We start from the raw sequence: 12,224 nt of genomic DNA, 5'->3' as shown, positions 1-12,224 counted from the left end.
AGGTGTTTTAAGATTTTTTAAAAAATTTAAACTTTAAAAATTACCATAGAGCAAATATATATATACACACACACCATAAAGCATTTCTCTGGCTCAGAAGACTGCCTCTCACAGATGATACCATTGCATTTTAGTGCTTTGCAGGAGGAAGTTAAGCCGGTGCTACAGAAGCTAGGCCAAGATGAAGACGTGGATGTCAAGTACTTTGCACAGGAAGCTATAAGTGGTATGTCTGTTTTCTGCCTTCCAGCTTTTGCTTCGGCTAATGGGGTATGAGTGGTGTTAAGTGGGCCAGGCGATGAGCATCTGGACCTGGGAGGTGGTAAGCTCCCGGAATGCTCGTCTTCTCTTTGGGTAGAAGCTTCTTGGCCCACCACTGAGCTGGCCATTTTCCCAATTCCTAGGGCTGGGTAGGGATATGATTCTTACTGGTAAGAACAGTTTTTTGTTTGGATTTTAATTAGTTTTTAAAGTTTAACTTTTGATTAGCCTGACAGTAAAGAAACTGACCACAGTGAGACGCTCATACATAGTTTTATGCTTTGGGGTCATTTTTCTTGTGCTTAACGTTCGCATAGATAGTTCATGAACTTTCTGTACCACTAACTTGCTTTTGTTTGGAATTTTCTAGTGCTTGCATTGGCATAACGAAGAATAGGAGGGGAAAGACTTTACTAAATTCTTATCACAGATTTCTAGTCCATGTGCTCTTGAACTGGGTGGAGAGAAAAAATGGAAAACCTTCAAGACCTCATCTGAACAAATGGCAACAACTAAGAAGAAATCAAATTTCAATGACTCGATTCTTTCTAAAGATTGTTTTTTACTTGTCTTCGTTGTTGGGATAATTATATTTTAACTGTTCTTATTGTTTGTTACCAATTCCTGACACTTGCACGGTCATTTCTTGGTTGTCTCCTAATGATTTTTTTAGCACCATCTGATCTCCTGCATCCTCATTGTTTAATCAGGCCCCGGCCACTTATATTCCACCAAGTCTGGACAGGTTTGGACCCAGATGTGGAACAGAGTGATCCTTTTGATGTTTATATGTATCTGTGTGTCTCCATCATTCCAAAGTGAAATATACATGGTTTAGAATAACTTATTTGATAAGCACTCCGCCTGGGAGACACACTGAGGTTTAACTGTAGTAAGAGCCATGTTTTCCTGGGTAGTGATGGTCTGCCTCAGTGTCTCGCCTGAAAGGGGAATGTGGAAGCTCAGGTTCACGTGTGGGTTGTTTTGGTTCTTCTTTGCTCGATTTTGACTGTAATCACGTCATTCAGAAACCCGAAGTGCAGACGCATCTTGCTGCTAGTGTGTCATGTTGAAACCTAACTCACTTTCCACAGCTCCCCACTGTGACTGCGTTCAAAAATACCCTTTCCTGCTGAGAAACTTAAAATCTAGTGCCTCCTAATAAGCAGTGGTTCTACTGTTTGACTGTAAGATTGCAGTTGTGTTTCTAATGAGTAAAGGAACCGCTGGTATAATCCCCTGTGAGGATTCCCTGCTCTTTACGTGGTTCTCCTTCCGGCTGTGTGAACATTTGGTCCTTGCTACATGGTACAGTAGCAGCTTTCGAAACTGAAGTTTCATTACTAATTTTTTGGTATAGGTGATGCTGGAATCTTATCATTTGAAATGTTTGTTTTTCTACTTTTACAGTAAAACCTCATTAGTTCCTCCTGGAATTGAAGATAATGAGTTAAGCTGAAGGGTTTGCTGAAGCAAATTAATAGTATGTGAGGAAGCCTGTTGGGTCTGAACTACGCAAACAATTTTAACGCTCCTTAAAAAGCACCCTTTTACCACTTGATATGCTAGTTACGAATCACTCTTTTCAGTTATGTTAAAATACCTTCCGTGAGGATCTTTGTGAGGGCACACCTTTATTTAGATGCATTCAATTTACTCTTTATCTCTGATATATATACATATGTATTTACTGGATAATTTAAATATTTTTTCTTTAAAATTTATGAACATTTTTCACCTGATCAAACTCAACTTGTCTCTAATGCATTTTTAATTAATGAGGTTTTATTGTAGCTTATTTTTCTCTCAGTGCATCTCGCTATGTAGTTTGCTTGTTTCCGTTTTGGTTTTCAGACTGTTTTTTTTCATTCACAGTCTCTTAAACCCAGTGAGCCCTGTTCTGTTTTGTGAAGGTCCAAAGACTCCTAGAAAACTTTGTACATTAAACCATTTCATAAAACCAAGTTTGACCAAATACTTTCAAGTTTGTCTTACCTTGGAAAAACAGAACTTTTAAAATCAGAATTACCTGCCTGCATTTAAAACTGCCAAGCTAGTTTATTTATAGTATGTTTCTATTTTATTACTTTTGGGCTAAGGATTAAATACTTTCCTAGGCAATAATCTCTTCTACATTCTCATTTTAACATCTTAAACTATTATGCTGTAAACAATTTTAGTTTCATGGTTCTTTTTTTTTTATTATTATCTGCAGGTTTTGTTTGTCTTCATTGAATTTCATATTTGAGAGGCTGTTGTCTTGATTGAAACAAATTTGCACAACCATTGCTTTCCTCTGGTTGGAAATGCCATTGGTTTTGGGATAGACTTTTAAATGGCCTAGTGGACCCCCTGGGGAGCTCTGTGCATTGACCTCTACCATAAAACTGTGGTAAAGGGTAGCCAGCAAGCCCTTGCTTTCTCAGGCTGGGTCAGGGAGCTCAGCAGGGCCCTATCTTTTTGGGTGACCCCAAAGGGACTTCATTGTTTCTTTCTGACTTAAACAATAGGGAATCCCTTTTGTTACTCCTCAGAAGAATTGTTCTTTGGCTCATAGCTTTGTCATTTTCTCCATGGATTAGTTTTCTTGTCTTGATTTCACTGGAATGTAAGCTCCGGGAGCTCTGCAAGGGCTGGGATTTTTGTCTATTTTGTCTTCTGCTGTATCTGTAGCACCAGCACCCAGATCAGTGTCTGGTGTACATAGTAGGTGCTCAATAAAAATATGTTCAGTTAATTTCTAAAACGTGCTCTGGTGTGTTTTGTGTGTTGAACAAGTCATCCAAACTGCTTCTCATTACCCTGTCGACACAATGAAGGAATTTCACTGCTTTTAAGAAACGAGCTTTTTGTGGCCCTTCTCCAGTCCCCGTTCCACTTGGATTGTACAATGCCTGGACTAAGCACTGCCATACTTATCCATCCTAGGCAGTTTACAGCAGTTGTTTGATTGACTAGGAAAGTGAAGCAGAGATATATACAACATATGTCAATGAAAGTCTCATCAGTAGAGGAATTCACCTTGGTGTTTCTTTCTACAATATTTATGGGGTTTAGCCCTCACAGGCTTAAGAGACCGGATCTTGTTTGTCTGCCTGTGCTGCCATGAAGATAGGAACGCGAAGTGCATTCTGTTTCATAAGAAGAAACCGGTTAATATATGGTTTCTAACGAGACTTTGTTGATATAATAGCCCTCAGCTCACAGAAATATCACAGCTTGGCCACGGTGATCCTAGGCCCTGGGGGTCTTTGCTGGACAGCTTGTCTTGACTCAGCAGAGACAGCAGCCTGACCTTTGAGCTGTCTTATCCAAGCATCCAAGATACTTGCGTGGACCTCCAGGGGAATCAGATGTGTCATTCCTGACCCAATGGTTAGGCTGTGGTAATGCCGGCTTGTTGCAATTTTATTAATCGCTGTGTTGTTATGGAGTTAAAAATCTTTCCTGTAGAAATCACATTGGTCCCATCCCCCTGGGGATGGCAGGGCAGGGTGGCCAAACAAGTCGGGTGCTCGTTTCTTGCCTTTCACTTAAATTCCTCTGACCCTTTTTTTTTCCTCCTGGCATTCTTGTCTTAAAGCCTCCTTTCTGCACTGCCTGGATGTAAACTGGAGGGAGAAGGAGCTGTCACCTTGTTCTCCTTGGTTGAACAATGAAGCGCTTGTGCTCTGATGTTATGTAATTGTTTCTCTCTGACTCTCTCATATTCCTGTTTCCATCCAGTTCCTTGCTCCTCTCCCCTGTTCACTCACATGTCTCCAGTCTTTTTTTTTGTACCTAGAATAGTCTCACTATTCCCCGTTTGCCTCCACGAGCCTGCTGTTTCCAGGAAATTATATAATGTTCAGTTGAGATGGAAATCTTCTGGAGGATGAAGAGAGTTTAATTACTCATTGGGTAGAGAAGCCAAGTCATTTCTTTATTCAGAGTTGTTGTCTCAAACTGAGGTCAGTTCTGAAAGGAGTCAGGTCTTTTCTGTTTGGCTTGGGCTCTGTAGGCTGTCAGTGACCCAGACCTGAGGGATCACCCAGCCGGTACCAGTGGCCCTGCAGGGTAGCACTTTCCATGGCTCTCGAGGAAAAGGCGCCTTCAGTGAGGTCTTGGGGTGAACCAGCTCTTTCTGCACAGAGACCCACGTGCTTCCCCACTGCAGGGCTGGAACACCCGAGGCATCGCAGGTGGGCTTAGGGGGATGTGGCCTGGTTGGGACAGTTACAGTCCGCTGTCTGTGTCTCTAGTGGTGGCCCAAAGGCTGAGGAAGCTAGATTTTCCTGTGAAGGACAGTGAAGAGCCCAGCACCCCTGGGGCTGACAAGAACCACTTCCTGAGACCCAGAGACCCAGAGAGGACACTGGGAAGGTAAGTGCTGCAGACACTCCTGGCCTGAGTCCTTCCGTTGCCTGGGCCGAGGTGTGGGTAGAGGGCAGCCAGCGAGGCAGCGAAGCCAGATCTTTACCTCGCTCCCTGAGGGGACGGTCACGTTTTGAGGGCCACAGGAGTGTATTTTAAAGCCTGTTGCCCTGCTTCTTGTCCTTCCTTCTGGGAATGCTTTCTGAGGGGTGGGGTGGGCTTGCCAGCGCTCTGTCACTCGTGTGGCTCTGCCCCCATGCAGAGGACAGAGGTGGTTGGCTGAAGAGTTGCTGTTCCCACTCACCTCACAGAATAGACAGTTCTCATTTGCTACAGTTCCTCTCAGGTGGTCACTTCCATTCAAGGAAAAAACCACTTCTGTCAATTTTACTGGGTAAGAGTCCAAATGTTTTACAGGCCCCACTTGTCGCCCCTCTGGAGGAGGTATGCCAAAGTTCAAGTTCGGCAAAGTTGGTGCCGGCCACTGCCCTGGGGCTGTTTGTTAGGAGGGTGATTTATGACCTACAGATACGATCAGAAGAGCAGCACAGAGGGTCTGGCTGCCGTGTGCTGATGTCAGGCTGCATTTAGTTTATTTGGAAGATAATGGTATTTTCGCACCCACTCCAGTGGGTTTGCTTGGTGAAGCTTCTAACGATGGGAATAAAGACACAGACCTACTAGAGAATGGAGTTGAGGATATGGGGAGGGGGAAGGGTAAGCTGGGACAAAGTGAGAGAGCGGCATGGACATATATACACTACCAAACGTAAAATAGATAGCCAGTGGGAAGCAGCCGCATAGCACAGGGTGATCAGCTCGGTGCTTTGTGACCACCTAGAGGGGTGGGATAGGGAGGGTGGGAGGGAGGGAGACGCAAGAGGGAAGAGATATGGGAACATATGTATATGTATAATTGATTCACTTTGTTATAAAGCAGAAACTAACACACCGTTGTAAAGCAATTATACTCCAATAAAGATGTTTAAAAAAAAAGTTTGTTTTATAAATCTTTATGGCTTTTCCTTCATTTTCTGTGAACTGGGGCCATGCGAACCTTGTGCTATTGTCCAGGCCCTGAACTGTAGTCTTTCATCTCGGAATGTTCTCCCCTCCCTGCCGCGCTGTGCACGTTCTCCCAGGAGCCGGCTGTTCCTGCAGTGGCTGCCCCGCGGGAGGAAGTGCCGAGGTGACAGCGCTGCTTACAGCCTCAGCAGCACTGGGCCCTTTCGTCCGTACCTCTGTTTCACTGAACTTGGCCTCAGAGAAGAGACCATGGCCGAAGGAGTAGGCATAATAGTCACAACTTTTTAGACCTAAGCCACAGACTTCCTTGGGAAGAAAGGAGTTATGTTTTCCTGCACACTCAGGGTCAACCGGCCATGCCATTAAATGCACGGTTTGCCTTTGATCTGCAAGTGGAATAGTTGAGGCGACCCCTCTGTGGCAGACTTGCCAGGTCTGTAGGCAGCCCCTGATGGCCACAAACTGGGGAAACAGTATTAGCTGCTGTTCCTCGAGCCTCGAGCCTTGGTCACTGTGCAGGCATCTTGTCAGGCACCTGGCAAAACCTCACTGAATCCTCGCAGCAGTGTGGTAGGTGCTGGCAGCTCTGTTTCTCAGCTGGTCGAGAAACTCCCCCCAACCCTGTTGTGTCTACTTGGGCGTCTTTTCCGGCAACGGAGGCAAGAGGCACTGCTAGGCCTCTGAGGCTGCAGATCACTTAACCCAGAAAAATCCCCTGCCCCATGACTCAGGGAGCCTTCCCCGCGTTTGTTTCACTTAAGGAAAAGGACTCGAGGGTGAGATGAAAGGGAGTTGACTGTTGCCAGGCAGAGCCCTGCGTGTCAGGGGCCAGCAGCCAAGTGAGTGATCCAGGAAGTCATCCAACTGCAAACCAGAAATCGTTCTTAACCCCTCACTCACTCACTGTCCGTGGCCCATAGCAAATTCGCCCATCTGCCCCGACGGGGTCAGAGGGTCCCGAGAGCCTTGGGAACTGCCTCCAAAGTCCACTGGCCTCTGGGCCCCACGGGAGCCATTCAACATCCCAGGGCTCTGGCCTGCCCCTTGGTCCAAGAGGGAATGACCCCAAGGGGTGAGAGCCAGTTCCTTTGACGAAGGGTGTCTACTTGGTTCCTCCCAGACTGGCCCTTGGTGTCTGCGGAGCCGTCTGTGCTCTGGATGTCGCCTGTGGCCCCCGCCTCGTGCAGGGAGCAGTGCGGTGGCCTCGCGCTCCCTGCCCACCCTGGGTCAGCTCGGCAGCTCCTTCCTGGTGGCGGACGGTGGCCTTCCCTCCGAGCCAGGCGGGACTGCCCTCGTGGACGGTCCGAGGGCTGCTCTCTGACGACAGAGCTGCTGACGGGCCTCTGTCAGGCGAGGGTTAACAGAGGATTTGTTTATTGAATCACGAAGTAGCTGTCACATGATTTTAATCAAAACACCATTTCCCTGACAACAGTGATGTCAGTCTTGTTATTGCAGGAAGGAGCAGCTGCGAGGGACAGTCAGGCTCCATGCTGAGCCCGGGTTCGGAGACTCAGATCGAGGGAAGCATCGTAAATGACGCCTGCAGGCGCCGATGTGCCAATCTGCCCTCCGCTTCCTCTTCTCTCTGTCCTGACAGCCTGTCCCACACAGTCACTGGCCGGAGCCCGGCCCCCGCGCCCCCAGTCTCCACTGACATTGCACCTTCTGCACTCCTTGCTCCTTTTACCCTTGTTTCTACTTCTGGTTTTTCCAGTTTTCCTTATTTTCCCGGAACTCAGTCATTTGGGCCCTTAGGATCTCTGGCCTCTGACTCCTGGCACCTGGCTCTCCTCTGTGTTCTAAACCAGCACCTACTGGTGAACCAGAAGTCCTGCTAGCCCGAGGTCGGGGACTGTCCTGCAGCACGGGAGTCTCGGCTCCCTTCGGAGCCAGCTTCCGGCGGGCGGAGGGGCTGCTGTCCTGTCCTTTCTCTCCTGAGGGCAGGTTAGGGGAGCCTAGGGCTGCCTGAGGGTCTCCAGGGCGGTTCGAAGGAGCTTGGCTATGGGTGCCTAAAGGCTAAGAGCTCCTTAAGGAAGGGCCAACCTCAGGGTTGCAGGATTAGTTCTCTTAAGCCCAGAATGACTACAGGAGGCCCGTGTCCAATCCAGCTGAGGACTGATCACAGAGATCAGTGTCGGGGAGGTCGGCAGCGGACCGCTCCAGGGCCAGTGTCCTCAGGCTCTGCCTTCTCTTGGCACCGTCTCCTCTCTGGGGGCTGGGGACCAAGCAGCTGTCTCTGCAGAGAAAGATACCCAGGCTCTCCAGCCCTTCTCTCTCCAGGAGCTTGACCTTAAAAGTTGGGAGATGGATGAAAAAGGCCTCCTAGGTGGGACAAGGATTCTCATGGATGTTCCTTCATCTGTGGTACCCACGGCTGGTGCTGCCCAGAACTCATCACTGAAAACGAAGAGTTTTCAGTGGGCAAAGTTCTTGGTTCTTAACCTGGAGCAGGTGCTCGGAATAGGGCATCCACCCTTAAGTCTGTGATGGGATTTTGTAGGCTTCAAGCAACCATTTTCTGTGTCCAGTGTTGGGTTGCTTGAGTTAAATGAAAACAAGACAGGGAGAGGTGCGATACTGTGACAAGTCATTAAAGAGAGCTGGGGGTCTTCTGAGTGCTTTCTTGTTGGAGGCCGTGCTAGGCCAGGCTGCGTCCGAACCTTGCAGTAGAGCTGTGGTTAACTCAGCTAGTCTATGTTCCCAAGTTACGGCTGGGATGACGGGCTTTTGCAGATTTGCCCAGGTTAGCGGCAGGGCTGGGAGTGGTGCCAGGGGCCGAGGACTCAGCCAGAGGTTCTCTGCTGCCTCCCGGGCTGTCCCTGGCAGAGAATGGGTAGCATCCACCCTACCTGGAGGGCCTTTCTGGCCAGAGTGGTGCTCCAGGGGGTCGGCCGGGGAAGCTAGGCTCTGTTCTCCCAAACTTGCTCCTGGCCAGGCCCTCGTTGCTCAGCCCTTTCGTCCCTGGGGCCCGCTCCAACTGCCTGGCTGCCCTTTGACCCTCTCTTGGCTGGCACAGGAACCCTGCTAAACATTTCGGCTTCTCTAGTGACCAGAGGGCAGTTCTAGTGGGCCCCAGACTGGAGTCGTTTCGGCTGTGAACTCGGGATCCCGCAGCGTGGCGCGCTCCTAGGAAAGGCCTTGGGGGCTTTCCCTCAGTTCAGTTGTGTTCCACCCCCCAACTCTGTGGGTGGCCCTGGCGTGGTGGTGATGCAGTCACTCCTGAGGTTCAGGGTTCCCAGTCAGGCCCCCTTTTGGTATCTCAGGTCCCATTCAGGGAGTGGAGAGAGAGATGGAGTCAGAAGCTCTCAAAGCCTGCCTGACAGAGCGACGGCTTCTCCCTCCGAGAGGCCAGATCCCCGATACCTCTTTCTTCTGGGCCCAGATTTTCTGAGCTCTCTGCCCAGCCAGCTCTTGGGGGCTCAGCTGCAGGGGGAGTCCACTTCCCGTGGGCAGTGTCCTTTCTCATCCGGGTTCCTCACCTGGTGGCTCAGCCCTGCACCTGCTTCACCTCGGCTTCAGACCAGCTCTGAGTCAATGCGCTTGGGAAAGTCCCTTAGAAATTTATACAAAGGCAGCTATCAATGCTCCCTATCAATCAGTGTATTTGCAACTATGGGTCCAGAGGAATTCAGCTGCACCAGCAAATTGGGACATCTATAGCAGGAGGGCTCCTTAGTCGAACGGCTGGAGGCACAGAGCAAGCTCCGCACTCTGCCTGATCTGGCTTTTGGGTTTGGCCTCAGTGATTTGCCAGTGACGGCTAGTGTCTGAGGTGAGGGTCCAACCGCTTCACTTCAGTCAAGACCCACATCTGTCTCCCAAGGGGACACTGTAAAGTATGGGCCACGGGCAATATTCCATCCCTCCAGAGCTCCTCCGCCTTGTCATTTCTTTTCTTTTTTAAAATTAAAAAAATTTTTATTGGAGTATAGTTGATTTACAATGTTGTGCTAGTTTCAGGTGTACATGCCTTATCATGTATTTGAAGTGACATCACTGGGACCAAAATGAGGGCAGAGTGGCCGTACCCTGTGCAGGTGACATTTATTTTGTAGCTATGTGGCACCCAGGATTTAGTGCACAAAGCCCAGAACTTCCTCCCATGGTGCCCTGGGGCTGCAGGCAGAGCAGGGGGCTCTCTTCCTACCTGGATCCACCCAGGGAGGGATGGGAACGCTCAGCAGGGAGGGCCCTACCAGAACGGTAACTCAGAAGAGCACGAGGGGTTGCAGGCCGAGTTGCTAATCTTGAGTCAGGGGTTAGAAACCCCTCTAACCCCGTGAATGGGCCTTAGGGGGTCCAGGAACCAACTCCTCCCCTGAAATTATCTGTCTAAAGTTGTACGTCTGTGTACGTATGTTTCCTAGGAAGAGGATCCAAAGCTTTCATCAGCATATCGAAGGGATCTGTGAAACCTCAACTTAAGAACTAGTGGGGTGGAAAGGAGCAGACGGCCAACAACAGAACCTTGGGTGGGGCCCTGACTGGCGGCGATGGAGCTGGGCTCTGGTGACTGCAGACACGGCATCACCTTGGAGGTGTGGGCACAGCTGACAAGCTCTAGACCCCAGCCCAGCTGGGCAGAGGCCCTGGATCTGGAGCTCGGGTCGCCCTGGTCCCTTACACTGAGCCTTTGGCTCATGAAGGCCACAGACCGAAAGATGTTCTGCACAACGTGAAGGTCAAGGGCTTGACCGGCTGCTAAAGTTCTGGCCGGTCTCTGCAGGCAGGTCTGTTATTTTTGCCTGTACCCTGGACACGGGGGTTGTTTTTGGCAACACAAAATCAAAATGATGGAGAAACTTGGTGGGAAAGGGGAAAGTTTGTAAAACATCCTTACTGAAAGTGTTTTCCTTTAAAGAAAGGAAAAAGCAATTGAAACGCAGTGTTACTGAAGTCTCGGTTGCAAACACAGACGACAGCCATTCGGGGCAGGACTGAGCGCCTGAGGCAAGCGGAGCCAGCCGAGGCAGCAGGGCAAGTCAGCGGGGAGGGCTCCGCTCTCTTCCTGCCCTTGGCCGTCTCCCCCGGGTCTTCCACGCCCACCAGGGCCAGTGGATGGTCCCTCAGTTTGGACGCTGTCTCAGTTCTATAGCACGGGCTCAACTGGAATGGTCTGAGTGAAACCAAAGCCTAAACTTGCTGCCAGAAAGTAGGATTTTTTTTTTCGGCCGCACCACTCGGCCTGCGGGATCTTAGTTCCCCGACCAAGGATGGAACCTGTGGTCCCCTGCAGTGGAGGCGTGGAGTCTTAAGCACTGGACCGCCAGGGAAGTCCCCAGAAAGTAGGACTTAATGGTGCCCTTTCACTCAGGGTCTGGCACTAAAACAAGTCTCGAATGTATGAGTGCCCCAAATGCCTCAGCAGACGGATTCTCCAGCACCCGAGGGCACTGAGCTGGCTCCTGTCTCTGGGAGGGGGACCGCAGTGTGGGCATGTGTGCGCGCGTGTGTGTGCACGTACAGCGTTGAATGCTTTTGCACGGAAGATGTGCCATCGTAAGTGCCAGTGTCCGGCTGGGCCCCCATTCCCTCCCTTTGCCCTGCAGCTTGTCATAGTGAGCCCGAGGCGCCTGCCCCCGCTCCTGCTGCTTCAGAGGTCCTTGCCCGGCTCCGTCTCTGAAAGTCCAGGAGCCCCAGGCAGCCCGGGCCTTGTCCGTGTGCAGAGTGCGGTTAGCCGTGCTTCCATCAGCGTTCTCAGCAGCTACCGTGTACTCCGGCGATTTCAGAGCAAGGTATTATTTACCCTGCTGACGTCAATGAGAACATATTATCCACTGTCCTTTTCTGCAGCCTGAAATGAGCACCAGAGCTCAGGGAACACAGCCACCTTCCATACTTTTCAAAATTCCACCCCAGGCCTGATGAGGGAAAGGCCCTATCTCATCCACCTGACATTCATATCACCCAGGCTCTTAGAAAACAAGTTGTTTTTATTTTAATTCAAGAGGGTTGGAAACGTAAAAACAGTACATTTTCCTTGCAGAAAAGTACCCCATTTAAATTACGTTTGATACAAAGATCATTTATTAAACTGCATTTTAAAGCAATTTTCTAACATTGAGTGACAGGTTACATTTTGATTTTTTTCACATTGGAGCTATTATGATTTGCACTCAAAATACCAAAGCTATTGAACTCACCATTTTCTTAGTAATTAAAAAAAAAGAAAAGCACACAGAAAAAATAACTACAATTAGATTAATTTAATCAAAAGTAACTCTTTCACAAACCAAACATCCAGCAAAGACCACCCTCCTCCCTTCAGAAATAAGCAAATAATCTTGCCCTTTCTACAAAGTGCAAATATCTCTGTATCAATTTTACTTCCTAAATTGCAATCCCCAAAGAGAAGCAAACCTCCTTTTCTCTCTGGTTCTTTTTCCTTCAGAGATTTTGGTGGAGGCAGATTTCTTTCGCCATCAGTAGTGGGACAGCATCACCACGTGTATTTCCTTGATTGAGCAAATCTTGCACAGATAGGCATCACACAGCCAGTGGCAAGTCCCTGTTATCTGTATTTGCTAATATAACATTATTCCAATCTGGGGTCATATTTTTCCAGGATGTTATTTTGTACT

The 12,224-nt window shown here is 49.0% G+C and overlaps 1 protein-coding gene across 2 annotated transcripts in view; it reads left to right on the top strand.

The window, feature by feature from the left end:
• The window catches only part of PPP2R1B (protein phosphatase 2 scaffold subunit Abeta), a 35,956-nt gene that overhangs the window by 21,142 nt on the left and 2,590 nt on the right, over positions 1 to 12,224 (top strand). The window contains exons 14-16 of one of the 2 annotated variants that reach the window (XM_024754216.1): positions 135 to 226; positions 4,503 to 4,623; positions 8,922 to 8,937. In XM_024754216.1, the coding sequence (XP_024609984.1) occupies positions 135 to 226; positions 4,503 to 4,623; positions 8,922 to 8,937 (229 nt within the window). Of the gene's footprint in view, positions 1 to 134; positions 227 to 631; positions 2,999 to 4,502; positions 4,624 to 8,921; positions 8,938 to 12,224 lie in introns of those variants that run through there. The other variant, XM_024754215.1, reaches the window with a different exon arrangement.

Source organism: Neophocaena asiaeorientalis, unplaced genomic scaffold (assembly GCF_003031525.2).
Source record: "Neophocaena asiaeorientalis asiaeorientalis breed wild unplaced genomic scaffold, Neophocaena_asiaeorientalis_V1.1 scaffold21, whole genome shotgun sequence".
Lineage (NCBI taxonomy): Eukaryota > Metazoa > Chordata > Mammalia > Artiodactyla > Phocoenidae > Neophocaena > Neophocaena asiaeorientalis.
This window is presented reverse-complemented; position numbering and strand designations above follow the sequence as displayed.